Genomic DNA, 18,854 nt, shown 5'->3' on the forward strand with positions numbered 1-18,854 from the left:
CTTCAGGCTACATGAATTATTGATGTGAAAATACTGTATATCCTTCCTCTGCTTTAATTGAAAGCTCAGCAGATGAGAATTTTATTCATCAACTCCTAAACTTGTGCTGAAGCTGAACCATACTCATGTAGAATTTTAAGAGGTTTCATGGGAGCTGGAACTTTTAGACCTGGATGAAGTGATTTTATTTCACCTCACAAGCATACAGTACATGTCTGTACATCCTTTAGATATTATTCTGTCCAGTTTATTTTTGGACACTGAAAGCACTGACCCTTGTAGACATAAACTTAGCAGTGAGATGGTGAATGAAGGTAATGCCCTTGAAGAATGATTCACTACATATGTGTCTGTATAATGCATATTTTAAATGTAATATTTTAAATTAAATGTATAACACAACCTGTGGCTGCTTCAAATATCACTGGCAAAAGGTTTCAGTGTGTCATAGCTGAACAGAGGAGTTCCTCTTGCTTCAATCATTGGTCCTATCCTTTTCACAAATCTTTAGTATTAGGGATGTGCAGAGAGCCCAGTATTTATATTTGTATCTGTATTTGTTGAGGCAGCAAAATTATTTGTATTTGTATTTGTATTCGAATAAAAATGGAAAGAGGCTTAAAAATCCTGTTTTTGTATTTATTATGCTTTTAATTTTAGAAAATTAAAGTGTTACATTAAGTGTTCATGAATAAACTACCTTACCTACCGAACTGGAGTCTCCCAGATCATAGACGACTGCACTGACTACTGAGCTAAAACTTAACTCATCGACTCATTGCAGGCAGACGTCTGACTATACACCCATAACACAGAGACAGCACACCATGTAACATGTAGAAGAACTTCAAAGGTGATTCTTGCTTTGTACTTTGTATTTATTGCCTATTTTTTACAATCTAACTTTGTGGAAAGGAGAAGGAGAACAACAGGATATGGAGAGTCCCTTGGGACTTACCCCTGATAGATGTCGGGGAGCAGAGGAGAGAGACTCAGATAACGATGTAAGTGACCTGCAAACTGGTATTTGACATGTTTTTTTCTTCTTCCCAAAAACAAACAAATATTTGTATAAAACACACTATTTGTGCTTTGCCAAATAATGTATTTGTATTCGGGCACACCCCTATTTAATACCTACCTCTTAACCCTATATTCTAAAACACGTGGGACTGTAACTGACAATTACATTTATTATTGATTAATTTGGCAATCATTTTCTTTATTAACTGATTATTACTTTGGCTTATGTCAGAAAATGGTAAAAACGTTTTCTTGTTTTTCCAAACAAGAAATTCTGCATTCTGTTTTAAAGCCTTATTCACACTTAATTTTTTTTTTCTTTCCAAAAAGTTGACACATTATATACTATGTGTCCTCAATTGTAGCTACATTACTGACAACATATAAAGTACTTGGAGAATACACTCAGTACATCCAGACATCAACTATGAATAAATAACTTTGCAGTGTCTTTGTTCAAACAAAATCCACAATACTGAACTATAAAAAAACATGTTGCATGGAGGTGAAGATGCCATTAGGATCATCTGTACAATGTATGAAAATCTGAAAATCCATTATCCATTCTCATCTGAGGACAATGACAATGAGCATATCTGTCTCTATCTGGCCAGTGCTTGTTGAGATATTATGTTCTGGAGAAAAAAGAATTACTACTATCATTGTTACTTGACACACCAATGGGAGGGCTGTATGTGTGTGATACTGTTTACTGCAGGAAAATACAAAACATTTAACACAGCTTGTTCAACGTAGATACAAACCAGCATGAAAAAGTGATTTCTTTTATTTGTGTAAAAAGGCACATTAACAGGGACACTAAGTACACAGAAGAACGCTCTTTTCACCCAAACCTCATTAACAGAACAGTGTCTAGTCTACTTTAGAGTAACTTCTGTTTCTGGCAGTGTCCATCTGCCTGAAGCAGTGGAAAATAAATTAATTTCCTTCTAATCAAACCCCCGGTTACTGTTAGCATCCCACTGCAATTACTGAGGAGTCAAAATGGGTTATTAATTAACAAGGGCATACATAAAGCACACAGTTATGGCAGGCACATTTTTTTGTAATAACACAAGCGAGAATCAATAAATGCGATACTATGATTTTTCAGACTAATACATTACATCTAAAACATGATGAGTGTCACCTTCAAAATCATTTGACCCTTCAGACCATTCTAGTAGTGTCCCAGTTGCACTCTATATACAGACTTCAACTGGATTTAATGCATTTTCAAAATTAAGTGTGCATAGGAATACCAGCATACAGACTGAACTGGCTGGACTGAGCGTGGTGTTGTGGGCAAAGCAGGCAAAAAGTGAAGTTATAGTGACGAGACCACCCTTTAACAACAATCCAATAGGTTTGTTTCATATATAATGCACATTTCCAGGTCCATACAAATACAGTTCCAAAAGTTATCCAGTATATGTCTCTTTTTTGACTGCATTGAATGCTTTAAAACAACGAAGCACAATTCCTTCATACTACTTACACAACAGGAAAGTGTCTCAAGACCCCAGATACCCCTCTAGAACACCACAACACTGTGTGGCAATTGATTTCCAGTTATTTAAAACTTATTTTGTTTGGAAATGTGGGATTATGCACCACTAGGTCCTGCATTATTACTCGATCTTGAGACCCTTGGTCTCAAGATCGGGTAATAACCTTTATTATTTCACCATTGTGCATATTCTTAAATGGAATTATGTTAAAACCACTCAGTAAATTATTTCATAATTTAAGAATGAGATGTAAGCTAAGGAATTGTTCACAATGCCCAATGAGGGGGAGGAATGTTGGGTTTTAGCCCAGGGCCATGGTTGAAGGACACTTGTTTATTTACAGCTACAAAGAGATTTTTTTTTAAAGGTGGACAGTGACAGTGTATCGATGGCTCTAAGAAGAGCTTGTAAAACAAAAACATACACACATAATAAAATCCATAGAAAAACATTTTTACTTGTTATTTAAGGTTCTGAAATGTGAAATTGGCAGTAGTGTCAGGGATCAGCTGACATCTGTAGATGAACGCTTTGTATCATTTCCTGTTACTATAAAACAGTGCATTACCATAACTGCCAAGGTAGTGCACTGCAAACATTTGTGCAAAGTAGAATTTACAGTGGTAAAGTATATAGTAGAGGTCTTCAGGGGTCCACTCAGCGCCCAGTATCCAAAAATAGACCTGGGACGTTATATTATACTCAGTCTAAATCTGCCTGTAGAGCTTAAATGTATTCCAGCAGGTCTCAAGTGTAAGTATTCTCTCTGTTTGTTCAGGTCAAACACATTTTGGATTGGTTCTAATTATTCTCTGGTCCTTTTCCAATGGGGTCTCTTTTATGTTTCTATGTTTATGATCGAGTCCAAATGTTAAATGATCTGTTAAGACCTGTAGTATATACAATACAACTGGGACACACCAGTAATAGCCTCTACAATACCCATTAGAATGAAAAAAAAAACAAAAAAAGACAAGAAAACTAAACATTGTTGCAATATGTATTAAAGTTGTTGATTTCAGTATACATGATGTGTAATAATCCTTCAGAGAGGATGAAGAGATGATCATTTAATAGTTACGTCTTCCTTAGAGCCTGAGCTTTCAACAAAGTATTCTGACATTGATTTTATATGTGGTGGTGTTACAGTAAAACCCTGCTGACATGCTGGAATGTCAGTAAGCATCTGTGAGCACGAACATCAAAATCTTCAAAGACATGTGCACTTGGCTTTGCCCTGCGAGGACACATGGAGGATAGATATGGAGCTGTGAGGGACCCTGCTGTCCCATCAGATAGTTTTTCCTTCAGCATGTCTCTTACAACTCCCAGTATGTGACAGATAGTGGAACCAGTTCAGCCTCACACAGTCCTGGGTGGCAGCTGCTGTTTGTAGATTCCAGCCAGGGCTTTGGCAGCACTCTGGATCATCTGGCGTTGTGTCATGCCCGTCATGGCCTGATGCCATTCTGTTCTGTTGATGTTGGGCAGGCTGCGCTCCAGGACCTCACCCACTGTAACAATGAGACCCGACCAGCGCAGGCTGTAGTCTGGAGGGGTGAGGGACTGAGCCTGCACAGGGGAACAGTACAAAAACACTTTGCTGAGTTGCTGGAGGTTTGTGAGTGATGCTGACTGACATGGAATACATTTTCATTTTTAAGGTCTCTATAGTTCTTCCACTTCTGTTAATGTATGTTAATGTTAATGTGTGTCTGTAAGCATTCCATAGATAGGACTTCAAATGACTATCAATATTTTTTTCATAACAATGTATCAAATGTCAGTGTGTAATGTGTTGGTCGTGGCTCATAATGATGAATCTACAGAGAATTATCAGTGACTCTGCAGCTCCTCTCGGCTTTATGGAGCTTTATAGTGAGTTTCAGTTCATTGTTTAGCTGTCTGGCTGCAACTTTACTGTTTTGGTTCATTCTCAGCGCTCTCATAGCGTCGTTTTCGGCTGCAGCAGGCAGCTGTTTTCAGAGAAAAATCTCTAAATACCCACTGTACACTACGTGCACAGCACGAAATGGCGCACACACACACTTAGCTGTAGGCTAGCTGCTGAACATAGTGAAGCATTTAGCAGTTAAAGATTGACGGCAGCTGGAGGGGTGTGTCGGTGTCTGTGTTTGATTGACAGCAGCTGGAGGGCGTGTTGGTGTTTTATTGACATTATCTGACCATCTGATGTCCTGGTTTGGCCAAAACAGCTTGGAGCTCAACACTCTAAAGACAGTGGAGATGGTTGTGGACTTTAGAAAGGACCCAGCTCCACCTGCCCCCATTACTGTGTGCGACTCCCCAGTCGACACTGTGGAGTCCTTCCATTTACTGGGCACCATCATCACCCAGGACCTCATGTGGGGGGCGTGTCGGTGTCTGTGTTTGATTGACAGCAGCTGGCAGGCTACCGGTGTTACATTGTATGAACAGAGACAGCGTAAACAAACTGCTCCGGCTACAAATCACAGACAGCGTGTCACTAACAGGGATTTTGAAGAGCAACAACCAAACCAGCATCTAACAAGTCAAAAGTTACTTCTGCAGGTATGTTTACATGCTGTTTAATGTGCTGCAGCTGAATGGCTAATTAGCTATCTAGCTGCTAACTGACATTAGCAATGCACTTTTCCCTGGTGAATGTTTCTTTGGTGACTCATTCTACAAGCTAAGGTGCAGGACAAGATGTGTGTTCATGTTTGTTAAGTCAGATAAGAAGGAGATTTAGCAGGATAGCTAATGTGGGTTGTTGTTCAGAGTCTGTGGCTCTTGTGTTGTGTAGCAGGATGCTATCAGGCTCAGTGTGACAGTCTGCTCTGACTATGATAGAATGCCACGTTACTGCTTTGTGCAAGATTTGATTAGCTATATCAACGTAAGGACTCCAGCTACATAGATGGATGTGGAATGGTATTTAATCAAATTAATGCAAAACTGGTGGTTTATTTAGCATTCGTCTACTCAGGAGATGATGTAACATTTGATAGAAAACTGAGTATAAATACAGGTGTATATTCACTTCTTTACTTTTACCTGAGCTGAAGAAGACTATGGTTGAAACTATGTCATGTTTACATAAAATAAAACTAACAAGAAATTGACAGCAGTGTGCTGGGAATTTTTTTTATTTTATATTATTAAGTCACTCATTATTTAACTATTTTTTCAGTAGATATATTCTTACTTGACTAATTACTTTGATGACTACTTTCACTTCTAGTTGAGTACTTTTTATTACAAAGTAAAAGCACTTTTGCTTGAGTACAGTTTGTAGATACTCTACCCACTTGTGTACAGGTAACTATTGATGAAATGACTGTCCTGTTTTAAACATGTTGCTTTTAGATGTGAATGTTTCTGGTGCCAGTTATGATATCTACTGTATGTTAAATCATACAAATAGGAAATCAGCCTTGGCATGCTTGCTAACCCCTGTCAATCGTCTGAGTTATGACATGGTCCTGGAGAATGCGGTTTACAGTTCCTGATTTGTACCTGTTGGACGTGCTCCAGAGCCAGAGGAGTTGCCTGAGTGAAGACCTCGATTCTGATGCTGTGACCAGGGTCCTCCAGGATCAGACAGCCAATGTCAAACCACCTGGAGACAACACCAGCATTGAATATTCATTACTTTTGTACAGCTGGATTCATGCATGCAGAGAGTGCAATCAGAGTAATGTGAAACTGGAACTTCCGGATCCTGTTCCAAATGTAAGAAAACCTCATTCCAAATCACATTGACATTTTTCAAAGTAGCTGTACTCAAAAGTATGTCACATGGTTCACTGCATATGTCTGGATAAGGATGGTCATTTTGAAGAAATATTGTATTCAACATTTCTGTTTCAATTCTGCTGCCTTTACTGAACACCATTTCCCATAATCCCTACATCATTGCAGGTAAAACATTATGGCTCGATGGGTAAGATGAGTGTCTGTGGTTCGTTCAGACATGTCTGCAATAACAGCAGTATAGTGTGGAAGATTTTAGAGATTAGAGAGATTACAGCTACAGAGTTGGAAAACTGGCTTTAGAAGAGAGTGTGAATTTCATGTATAGGGTCAAAACCAAGTCATGATGATATAAGTACCCACACTGGGAGTTCTTCATAGGAGCTGTAGTTAAATAATGTTGGCTAAGGTGTCTAATAGTAGCTGCTGTAGTGGATTCCAATTTATCTTGGAATATGGAAAGTAAACTCCAGGAGTACGCTTCATTTTTTTCGGAAAGACAGATGAAAGAAATGCTGAATGAGAGACTGCACTGAGTTACAGAAGATAGTGGAACAGAGGCTAACTCAGACATGATGTCATGACTTCAGCTCTGTGCATATGTAAGAATTGCCAGATAGAAAATGGTTTACAATCAGATCACATCCCAGGCTGTACTTGCTGAGTCATCTTTTTTTATAATCCTATGATAGTGATGACTGTAAAATCAGGGTTTCTGCCAGTGTATTGCAAGCTCGGCAGCATGTGCAAGTAGCGTAGCTCCTGTAAGGAATAGCTCAGTGCATAGCAAGTGTTCTCTGTGTATATGTGTGTGTATGCTAGTGTGTGTTGGAGGTTTTCTTCTTACTTGTCAGGAAAGAGCTCTGCGATGAAGTTTTCCAGAGAGACCACTGGCTGCTTCTCATGGATCACACCAGCCCGTCTCAGGCTGTCAATGCGCTCCTGGGCACCCTGCACACCCCATACACACACACACACACACACACACACACACACACACACACACATTTGTCTTTATTAATTTTATTTTTTTAATTAATTTTAATAGAACATTGGAATTTTCAGCCAACAGAAGTCTATAGCTGAAACAATAATAGGAATATTTAATCAGCAGAAGTCATTTTAAGCAAATATGCTGAACATCCTGTAGTTCCAGCATCTCAAATGTGAAAATTTGCTGCTTTTACTTCTCACATAAAGTATGCTAGCAAACTGAATATATAATATTTTGTGATTTGAACTGTTGTTCAGACAAAACAAGCAATATGAAAACGTCACTATTTCACTTTTCTTTCACATCGTATAAACAGGTTGTTCCTCTCCCTTTCACTCGGCCCTGTTACCCAAAATGAACAGTATCTGTGTGTGTGATAAATCATTTATTTCACTTTGTGTTGAATAGTGTTTTACAAGGCTGTGTTTGGTTGAAACGCTTCAGTGGGCTCTGTTCTTCAAATGTAGCTTGACTCATTCTGACTAACATGCTGTTGATCTTGTGAATACTCTGCTAAAAACTGAATACTTTTGCTAATTTGGTTCTCATCCTGGTTGAAGTCATCTTGAATAACAAAGGGAAAATTAGTAGCGAGCTGAAGCCATGATCAGCATTCATATTATTGGCTGCGTTTTCTGTGTGTTCCTGCGTTGTTACTGCTGTTATTTTGTTCTACATTGTGCTCCACAATGTTTCCACCCTGGAAAACCTGGTTATCCACATATGCAGAACGGGCTCCTGCTGTGATGTGTGTTTTGTGATTTGTGTGGACAGCAGTGGAGTTAAAGTCTGCAGTGTGTTTGGTCTGTGCAACTGTGATGTCTGTGAAGCTGGTAAGAAATTCTGTTTTCTGTTTCAGTTCAGATGACAGCCTGCACACATGCCTTTTCATACAGGAGGCATTTTCCACACTATTCTATATCTATTATATCTTTCATAAAGCTGAATCATTTCATCTTCACAGCTGATCTTCCATCACACTCACTTGAAGCATTTTGCAATGTAGACACACAAGAGATGGTGATTTATCCGTGTTTGTTCTGAGGTGGTCGACTCTGTTTCTTCAACAGTTTTCAAGTGTCAAACTAAATATTCTGCAGACATTTCATGGACTAAACAATTAAGAAAACTATTGGTGGATGTATTGATTGTGAAAATAATCTTGTTGCAGCCCAACATACAGTATCATTTTCTTATTATTCATCGGACATACAGACCTCCAGACTAACTTGTTGACCTTGGTGTGCTTGTGCTCCAAACCTCAAACTTTTTATGGCACTCATGCAAAGTTCTTGTCTTACATGAATGCATAACGAGGGAAAAATGACTCCAATCATGATGTTTGAACTGACAGTGTTTTATATGTTGTTATTCAAATACACTAAAAGAAAAAAATGTATTAACATGGTGTTTAAATTAGAGATGAACCTATATGGAATATCAGAGTTGATAATGATAAGAGATAATTATCTGTTTGTTGTGGCTGATACCAATAAAATAATAATTTCATGATTACAAATGCAAAAATATGAAGATGACAATAAATACATATTTCTACACTGACAGGTTTATTATTTATTTTCTAATACAACAGTGTGTTTACAGCATTCACCATCACTACAATAAAGAATCCATGGATTCATTGTAAACTTATTTGTAACAAACAGTTTATCTTTTTAATATGTAGACTAATTAACATCAGACCTTATCTCCTTATAGACAAGACCCTCAGAATAACTTGTCATACTGTTGAACTGATCTCAGACTGTTTAGAAAGACTGCAGATGTTTTACAGTGAACTAGTTAACAGCATCATTTATGCTGCTGCTAGTCAGAGAGTTCAACATTTCACACTTTATATTTTGCTCAGTATTTCAGGTTTTGAAAAAAGGAGTCATTTATTATTTATTTTAAAGGATTACATTTTTTTAACCATCAAAAATCAAAATCTAAACATCACAGACTTTTTTTTTGGCCTGTTCAGATTGTATTATGTAGTAGGAACCTCAGATGAAGAACCTTGTTATCTACAGATATGTTACGTAGACTACTACAGTTCTGATCTCTCTGTTGTTTTCAACATGTCCACATAAAACAAACTAAAATGTGAAAACAGGCTGGAGAAGCAGCAGTGAACTGACCTTGACTCCGGCTGCGTAGCCCACAGGCTGTGGGGCGATGTTGGACTGACCGGGCTCTCCGGTGACCATGGCCATCCCGAACACCTCCTGAAAGGCATCTCTCACTGCGTCCACGTTCATCTCTTTATCTGACGTCACCACAATGTCAATGTCCCCTCCAGACTCTGCGGCGCAAGAACACAGCAACATTTACTGAGGCTGTGTTAATGTTTAGTCAGCTTTTTCATCATGGAGTGCTGTCTTTTTTTGGTCACTAGAACTTGGGGCAGCATGTCCTATTTATTCTTATCAATATTATTTTTCCTCCATTCATTCTCTAATAAATTGTGTTATTATGACTTCTCATAATAGTATTATTTCTCCTCTCTTTTCTTGAAGGATGGTGTCAAACACACTGAATTTCTTATAGCCACTTCACAATAAAAGCTTTCCACTGGGTCCTTTAATGTGAAGCAGCAGCAGGAAATATTTAGCACGAGACACCACTTAGTTTGATGTAGGAAACTGTCCCAGGTTGGACAAACAGTATGGCTCAGCACAGTTATCCCAATAATAACTATACACAAATATACAAACACCTGGTTTTTCTATTTTTTTCTGTTTCCTTTTTCACGTCCTGCACTGCAATCATATATTGATGAAGATGGACCAGAGACAGGCTGTGCAGGTTGACTTACTGATGTATGGAGCCATGCCAGGATCCAGAGTGGTGATCATGGACTCTACAGAGTGTTTGGTTCTGTCCAGGACTGTCTTTACTACAGGGTTCCCTGCTACTCCCTGAGGACACACAGAGAAAACAAAGGACACTAGTAAAAAATAGTAAATGGACTGCATTTATATAGCACTTTTATCCAAAGCACTTTACACATTGCCTTTCTTTCATCCATTCACACACACGCTCACACACTGATAGCACTGAGCTACTGTGCAACGTGCTGGTCTGACCATCAGGAGCGAATAAGGCTTCAATGTCTTTCTCAAGGACACTTTGAGATTTGAACAGTACGGCTCTGAACCACCTTATGGATCATCAGGGTGGAGGGTGGAGACTCAGAGGAAACTACTTTCATGGTGGACTGGTAAAAAAAAGACATTGCTGTCATGTAACTGAAACATAAGCAGTTTTGTGGCCAGTGAAGACGTTCAATCAAGAGTTAGAATGTAACTATGGTTCTATGAATTCTGGGTGACTGCCAGACGTATCAGAACACATCAGCACGGCTGAACTAGAAGGAAAAACAGAGAGACACTGGAGCAGCCGTCTGACAGGAGGGTGTGTCAGTTCTGCTCTGACTTCAAACATGTGTGTGTGCAGTAAAATGCAGTGTTAAGTTGCTCTTGAAGTTTCATTTGAGCAGTATTACCTTGAAAAAGCCCCAGATGCCTCCACCAGGGTTGATGTCTGCAGACACTCTGGGATCCTCCTGCTCTTCTGGGAACGTGATGGGAGATCCAGTAACTAATCCTCCTGACATGACTGGCTGCTGAACCATGGGGTTGGAAACTACACCTGGAAGACAGAATGGGATGATAAAAAATGAATAAATCTTAAGAAAAATCAACGTGACAATTGTTAATAGATCAGTATTGGTGATGGATCATGTGCTCTATTATGTTTCGTGCTACTGTTGAAGCACTGCTCTCCTTTACAACAGTGCAGCATTTCACTGTGAAATATGAGTGAAAATGAGAGTGTGGGAATGTGAACAATTATTTGGGAGCACTGCTGCCAGAGACTCCAAGTTCTCACACAGATGTTGGAACAGAAACAGCTTCACTAAACTCTAATGCTAACAAATCTGTTATTTCAATCTTTGATCCCTCCTCTCTCATGCTTATAAGCAAAGAGCAGAATACAGAACAGCTAGAAGCTTCTCATGTTTAGCCGGAACTGATCACTTTCACTGGTTTAAACTACAAACATCACTGACAGCAGATCATATCAGCTCTTATTAATATTAATTGTGGGAATGACTTGTGGGAATGGTGTCTGTACTTGGTCAAAGATCATTTGTAAGGGAAGAAACTCCACTCTAACGCAATCTTGAGTGGACTGAGCCAAAAGCAGTTTGTAGTCCCAACTACTCCAAAAGAGTGAGACATATTCTCAAATAAACAATAAAAATGACTTGGCAAGAACGTGTATTGCCAACATACTGCTAATAAGGATGTAAAACACATGAACATGCTATTTTGTCTGAGCAGCAGGTAGAAGGTAGAAGATGACTGTCTACTATGCACAGCAGGAGTAAGACCATCCAGTGTGGATGAGGAGGATGAGAAGAGTCAAAGTTGTGCTGACGGGCAGTTTCCTGCTCAACCTCTCTCACCTGAAAGCTTTAGCTCTGCTGTGACGAGTCAAAGTATCCAATCAGCAGCTCACATTACAAACTGACAAACATTTACAAGAGCAAAAAACTTCAATCTGCTGGGGATAAAGACCTGGAAAAACCCCACACTGCTATCACCACAGCAGTTCTGAAGCTAGTTCTGTCTTCTGTACTTCTGTCTCAATGTCAAGAATGAACCTTGAACATAAATGAGAAGAAGAGGGAAAAAAAAGGAAATTATGACATCTACAATTCCATGACAACCGGCCATCTGCTGAGGAAGATCATGTGATATGATTCATAATAGCTACTTTGGACCTTGTGGTGAGACTGTTTTCTCAAGAGAACTTTTATTTTTAATTTGAACTTTTAGTTGAATTTTCTAGGAACTCAAGTTTGGTTGGATCATGCTACTTAAACTTCCATACGGTGGAAATACTGTTTAAATACATTGAGATTGGCTGTCTGCTGCTTCTGTTTTACTAAAGGAGTCCTCCACAGATTTAGCATCGAACTATAACATTGTTGGGTTCATGATGGACAGTTAAAAAAAGGATCAAAATCAATGCAGCAGAGATATTAAGCTTGTTAGAGATGAACTGTGCCTCGGCTGGAAAGTGGACGGGATCAGGCAGCAGCAGCATGTAGCTACTCAATCACTTACAGTGTTCTGTATGATAGAGTATAGCCAATTCAAATGACCTGGTAGCTTGTGATCATCAAAACACCATTTATTCCTATCTCCATTATTAAATTATAGAAATTTAACTGATTGCAGATGGACTGCTACCTGCTGGTCAACATGCTGAGTCGTAAATCTGAGTATATGCAGGTTAAAGTGTGTTTGTTACCTATATGTGAATGTCTTCGTGTACATATCAAATCTTTAAATACTGTATAAAAATGTAATTTGTAATTTGCAAACAAATAGATACGGTAAAAACATTAATCAATAGTCAAAACAGACATTTTATCCTTTATCTGTCAAATAAACGTCATGCTGTTGATCAAACACCTGAGCCAATCAGCTCTTTGATCAGGTGACTGCTAGTCGTTTCCCATCATGCCCCCAGGTCTTGCGGTCGGTGGAGAGCAGCTGCTGCACCCGGCTCCAACAGCTACAGCCACAGGACACAAATCTAACCAGCATGCATTGTGTGATGATCGCTGGTGATTGGTTTTGTGCGGGCCTGGCTAATCTCGAATGATCTCCACACATTCTTCTTGTCAAAACTCAGAGCCTACATTATCCACAATGCAACTTGACTGCCGACAGTTCAGTCAGAAATTCAGGTAAGTTATGCTAGTAGTAGCTAATGTAGCCTGGAGCTATTAGCCTCCAGCAGAGATGAGTCTGGTATCATCACTTCTTTCTAACTCCACACCCCCAGATTTTCTATGCAGTAGTACTCCCCGACACCTGGAAACACGCTGACGTCTTTAAAGGTCTAGTATATAAAAATGTTTCAGGGTGTTGAACAGATGAAGACAGGCGGAGGTGGAAGTTACCCGGCATGGCGGTAGGACTGGAGAACGTTGGCATCAGTGGCGTCTGTGGTGTTCGACCGGCGTGACCCCGTGTGATGTCATATCCTGCACTCATGGAGAAGCCGGATACAGACGGGCCTACAGGAGGGGCCAACGCGCCAGAAGCCGAGGGTGGTGGTGGTGGTCTGGTGGAGGAGGTCAGGGGAGGCACAGAGGGAGAGGCGGTGGGAGGGAAGGGAGAGCTGCTGGTGAAGGGGGAGGAAAGTGTGGATGGAGGGGGAAAGTGGGAGGAGAGGGGAGGAGGGGCAGACAGGGGGCTGCTGAAGGCAGGGAGGGAGGGAACAGGGGGGAGAGCAGCGGAGACTGAGGGGGAGACAGAGCTGGTTCCTGGGGGGGACAAGGGACTGGACAGACCTGAAACACAAGGAAATCATGTTTCATCTCAGAAAATGGACGGGTGGGTTAACTAATTCAAATTAATTTAAGTTCTGTTAAGTTTTTGCTAAAATCAACACTTGTCCACAGTATGTGGATGAGCCTCCTAGCAACTGTAGCTGCAGTAGTGACAGTGTTTGCTGCAGATCTGATGGTAACCATTAAACAGCCTCCTGCAGCACAATACACTGTTAAATACCTTCTCATGCCTTTTTGAGGGTACTGAATTCAGTGCTGCAGATACACTGTATGACACACCACATGCTGGACCAATCACAGCTGTTGTTCTCAAGAGGTTTTCACAATGCAGGGTATATATATGGGCAATCAGGGAGCTTTCAGGGAGGAACTTCCACCTGACAGCACCAACAACATCATTCCTCTTTCTCTCTATGTTAGCAGTTGTGTGATGAAGAGCACTCTGTGCTCCTATGGGCCAGATTCACCAGATGTGTTGCAGAAGTTGTCAAACTGGACAAGAGAAGGCTAAAAATTCTGACACATTGGTCTTTTGGTCAGGAACTTGTGAGTTTTTCCACTATGACACTTTATACACAGATAAAACCAGCAACACTCATTCCTCATCAATGCCCCACACCTGTCAGACTGGACCATTTCTGTATGTAGTTTGCTCCTGGCATTATTCTTTTTACAACTCACGTTTATTTAACTGTAGTAATAAAATAGATAAGACATGTCAGAAATAAAACAGTGCAGTATCCATTAAATAAAGGCATTTCTAAAAAGAGAAGTTTTGAGAAGTGATTTAAAAGATGTCACTGAGATGTCACTGGCAGGAGTTCCAGAGCTGAGGGGCTCTGACTGCAAGAGCCTGTCACCTTTAGTCCTGAGCTGTGATTCAGGAACAGCCAGAGGGGCCCTGCACTCCGGGTCACAGGGGAATAATAACTCAGCAATGTCGCTGGAAGCTAAGCCATGAAGTGCTTTAAAGGTCATCAATAAAATCAGTTCTAAAACTGAGTGGTAACCACTGAAGAGAGGCTACAACAGGAGCAAAATGATCTTGTCTTCTAGTATTTGTTCAAAGTTGTGTGATTGCATTTTGTACCAGCTGAAGGCGTCAGATTGTTTTTTGATGACAGCCAGGTTTCTGGCTGCAGGTTTGTAGACAGAGAGCCAACATGTTTCTGTAACATTTGTGTGTGTGTGTGGACTTCAGAGAACCAAAAAGGATTATTTCTAATATGTTTTCATTAAGCTGGAGAAAATTTTGGGACATCCAGCACTTTATTTCTGACATAATAAATGATAAAAATTGCCTTCTTCACTGGTCTCTAATGGGACATAAATTTGCAATATCATAGCTTTTCAAATGTAGCACTTTTTAGCAGCCTGCTTTTTAATACAGTGATGTCAGAGTGCGCTTGAAAGCATCAACAAGAAGGGTATTAAAAATAATCTGTGGACTCAAACGCACAAACTAAATCCTAATAATGTAACACCGACAGAATGTCTCTTAAATACTTGAATCCAGGTTCGTTGTTTAGTGAGTGGAATTAGTTTGGTGAAAATGTTAGTCCAAAGTAACGCTAGTTTGTTAAAGGACAGTCAGGAGCCCAAATGAACAGTGAAACATGTTTTTCTTGCTGTAATCATTCCTCCTATTCATACTGACCATTAGAAGATCCCTTCATAATGTACTTACAATGGAAGTGATGGAGGACAAAATCCACAGTCCTCCTTCTGTGTAAAAATGTATTTAAAAGTTTATCTGAAGCTAATATGAAGCTTCAGCGTCCAAATGAGTCAAATCAAGTAGATATCTTTCAACGTTACAGTCTTTTTAGTGCCAAAGTTCCTCTTTTTGTTACTATACTTCCATCACAGCTCAACAGGGAAACACTGTCTGAGGAAACACAAAGAGGGAATTTGATGCTAAAAAGACTGTAAATGTGTCAGATATCCACTTGATATGACTAACTCAGACTGATGAAGACTCATAGAAGCTTCACATCAACTTTTACATGACTGTGTGGACACACTGTGGATTTTGGCCTCCATCACTGGGCCATTTCACTGTTCATAAGAGCATCTGACAGTTGTATTAAGACTGATTAGAACGCTAGTATGACATTACTGCACAACCATCAACTATCATCACACCATCATAATGTAACTGTGACAAACAATGAAGGAGTGAATCGTCCACTATGACGGAGGGATATCACTCCTGTGAAGCATGAGATGAATTCAAACAAATGATCAGTTGAGAGGTGGTGTTGACTGAAGAGCACCTGCAGGCCAGCTCACAGTCATATGACATGATGTCTTACCTATGCTCAGTGGGGGGGCACTGACTGAGGCAGCTACACTCAGAGGAGGTGTGGGGCTGGCAGGAGGTGTAGTCTCAATTCCACTCTCTTCCATCATCTTCTTGGCTTTAAATCTTCTCTTTTGCCCAGAATATAGCTGTAATAAGATCAGTATCATGAATCAGGATGTATTCAAACTGTTAATGTCATCATTTCTCCTCCTGCATAGTCGTCATAGAGAGTCAAGGATTTGAGTTTAGCTGTTTAGTTTTAGTTTAGGATCTGGATTGATATTGAATGAGTGTATCCAGAGCTGCAACGATTAGTCAATTAGTTGATCAACAGCAAACTATTTCTATAATCAAATAATCATTTCAGTCTTTCTCTTAAATAAACATATGATGGTTTCAGCTTCTCAAATGTGAAGATTTTATGCTTTTCTTTATCATAAATGGTGGTAAAATGAATATTTTTGGATTTGGACTGTTGGTTATACAAAACAAGCCATAAAAAATATCACCTTTCTGACATTTTATAGACAAAATTATTCATTGATTGATAAAGAAAATAATTGTCAGATTGATCAATAATGAATATATTTGTTAGTTGCAAGAAGCTGTAATTAATATGCAAGGCTGAATTATCAACTGGGCAAAGCAGGTGACTTTAAAAAGGTCTTCTAAAGCCTTACTGTAGGTTTACATGCACATTCATCGATCCATTTCTGTGTTATTCAATGGTCAGATATACAGTGGGGGGGGACACAGGGCCAGTGGGGGCCTGCAGATTATCACCTCAATGAGCAGGTGAATCTGGCCCTGAGGTTATGCATCAACATCTGCTTGACTGCTTAAACATTTCAAGTCCACAGCTACTCTGTTTCCATCACGCCACGGAGAACACCAGAACATCTGAATGTCCTGTCACTAACAAGTTTCATTCTTTCAGCCAGTTTTCTACAGAGACAACACATCACAGCTCAGAACGGCTCAATGCGACGTTTGCTTCAAAACAACGCTGGACTTTTCAAACTGAGACATTCTTTAAGCAATGCTTCAGGACTGAAGCGCCTTTCTTGATAAGCGACGCTGTCGGAGTTTGTTCGCTTCACAGAGAATGTAGTTTACAACTCAGCTGTACACGTGTACAAACACACTCAGCTCCAGCTGAAGGGAGACTGTTCCTATGGAAACAGTGGTGTGTATATTTTTATGTAATTCTCTATGAAATGAGTGTCAGTGAATGATATTACGATATTCCAGGAAAAGCGGCTTGTCTACTCACCTGCTAGCTGGACTAGCTCAGTACATGAATACACCACGGACCCACTTTGATGACGTCGTGTGTTGCCACGTCTGCTCGATGGTGACGTGGTGACCACGATGGTGACCCCTCCCACTACCGGGAGCGCCCGGACTGACTTCGGGAAAACCACGTGAGCAACGAAGCCTCCCGAAGACTGGATAGGTAGGACTCGGTCTAGTTGAACCTTGACAGCCGAGACAACGTTACTATAAACCCAGTCTCCTACATTTGTTTGTATGCAGTCATTTAGTTCCTAAAACGGTGTCAGGATTTTAGAAAAGGTTTTATAAAGTGTTTTATTCCCCTGAACACACTTTTCTATTCGTTTTGGTCCTATATTCATACGCTGCTCAAACACGACAAATAAGTGGGAGCCACAAAGCCAACGCTTGATGACAAAATGTAGCTGTGGCCCAAAGGTTCAGCAGAACCATCAATAGGTCTACCGATGTTGTTTGTGGCCCACAATCGTTTGTATGTCAAATTCGGCCCTTTGAGTTTATTGAATAACCATCATACAGCAGCAGGATCGATGACTGTGACTTCAAATTGAGGCACAGCATCGTCAACCTCATTCATGATATCATCTAACTGCACATTCAGTCGGTCAGGATACAACGAAAATAATTGTTGGTGCAGCATTACAGTACTATCAGGGAATAATATTACCTTCCTCTTCTTCTTCTTCTTCTTCTTCTTCTTCTTCTTGATAAAACACAACTTTACAACAAACTTAAACAATGTTGAAACAGTCTCCAAACTAGATGTTTCTCTTACTACTCATGGTGACTGTCAATTTACTTTGAAAGGTGGTATTTCTGTAGGGAAAAGCAGTCAAATATCTGGGCACAATAATAACTAATCATTCATCAGACACTTATCAAAAACTCGAATTTTGAATCGATTCAATCCAGTAACATAAGGAGAGATTTTTTTAGATACAGATACTGTATTATACCTCAATCTGACACTCGCTGCTCATTGTATACCTCCACAAAAGTGATTAAATGTACCAAGACATCTCACTTTCATTTCATCTATCCAATCATTACAGACTTTGAGGGGTGGATTAAGAGCTATTGATCTTGATTTCCTTTTTATGAAAAGGTGCATTTAGGGTAAAATGGTTGAGTTGCTGGCAATACTGTGTTTTATAGGGGGCAGTTGGGGCTGCCGACCCAGGGCCCACAGTCACAGAGGATCACATCCTTTTGGTGAAACACAAATTCCAAATTAATTTAGTTTGATATCAAGATGTTATATACATTGTAGAATACTACTGAAGTTGGTATGCTATCTTAAATTCCTGACCATGCAGGATGTAATGTTAGTATATTCTTCCACTCCAAATGTTCATGGCATATTGTCACTGCACTAGTCAGTCTTTTCTGGCTTTCCAGTCAACAGCTGAGAACCAAACCAACAGAGGAGGCATCGAAGGAAAGACAGGAGGCTTGAAAAAGGATTTAAATACTCCCACCTTTTTCATGTTGAATCAGTCAAAGAGTTGAACTGAGGTCAGTGTTTGGTCCGTCGGGGCTCTGGAGATGGTTTCTGAAGTCAGTTCTTTCTGTGATGTTTCTCTCTGTCTGACTCTCAGAATGAAATGATGT

At 39.9% G+C, this 18,854-nt stretch overlaps 1 protein-coding gene across 2 annotated transcripts; it reads right to left on the reverse strand.

Moving 5' to 3' along the window:
- Nucleotides 1–1,794: 1,794 nt before the first annotated feature.
- prrc1 (proline-rich coiled-coil 1) lies at nucleotides 1,795–17,328 on the reverse strand. Of its 2 annotated transcripts, XR_010924649.1 has the most exons (10): nucleotides 17,221–17,328; nucleotides 15,958–16,093; nucleotides 13,250–13,642; nucleotides 10,775–10,920; nucleotides 10,085–10,187; nucleotides 9,408–9,571; nucleotides 7,120–7,223; nucleotides 6,036–6,138; nucleotides 2,712–4,106; nucleotides 1,795–2,663 (listed from the first exon to the last, which is right to left on the reverse strand). XR_010924649.1 is itself a non-coding variant. In XM_067574185.1 (9 exons), exons 2-9 carry the CDS (start codon nucleotides 16,052–16,054, stop codon nucleotides 3,897–3,899), a joined length of 1,320 nt encoding a protein of 439 aa, XP_067430286.1. In that variant the 5' UTR covers nucleotides 16,055–16,093; nucleotides 17,221–17,328; the 3' UTR covers nucleotides 1,795–3,896. The 2 variants fall into 2 exon arrangements, 1 of the variants encoding a protein (XP_067430286.1); XM_067574185.1 differs by having other exon boundaries at nucleotides 1,795–4,106.
- Between the last annotated feature and the right edge of the window lie 1,526 nt (nucleotides 17,329–18,854).

Source organism: Thunnus thynnus, chromosome 19 (assembly GCF_963924715.1).
Source record: "Thunnus thynnus chromosome 19, fThuThy2.1, whole genome shotgun sequence".
NCBI classification, from domain to species: Eukaryota; Metazoa; Chordata; class Actinopteri; order Scombriformes; family Scombridae; genus Thunnus; species Thunnus thynnus.

Excerpts from the sequence above, each read along its gene's own strand:
- prrc1 (XM_067574185.1), bottom strand. The coding sequence starts at position 16,054 with ATGATGGAAGAGAGTGGAATTGAGACTACACCTCCTGCCAGCCCCACA. Across the intron at positions 13,643-15,957 it reads TGCCCCCCCACTGAGCATAG|GTCTGTCCAGTCCCTTGTCC; the intron begins GTAAGACATCAT and ends CTTGTGTTTCAG. Across the intron at positions 9,572-10,084 it reads TGGCATGGCTCCATACATCA|AGTCTGGAGGGGACATTGAC; the intron begins GTAAGTCAACCT and ends CTTGCGCCGCAG.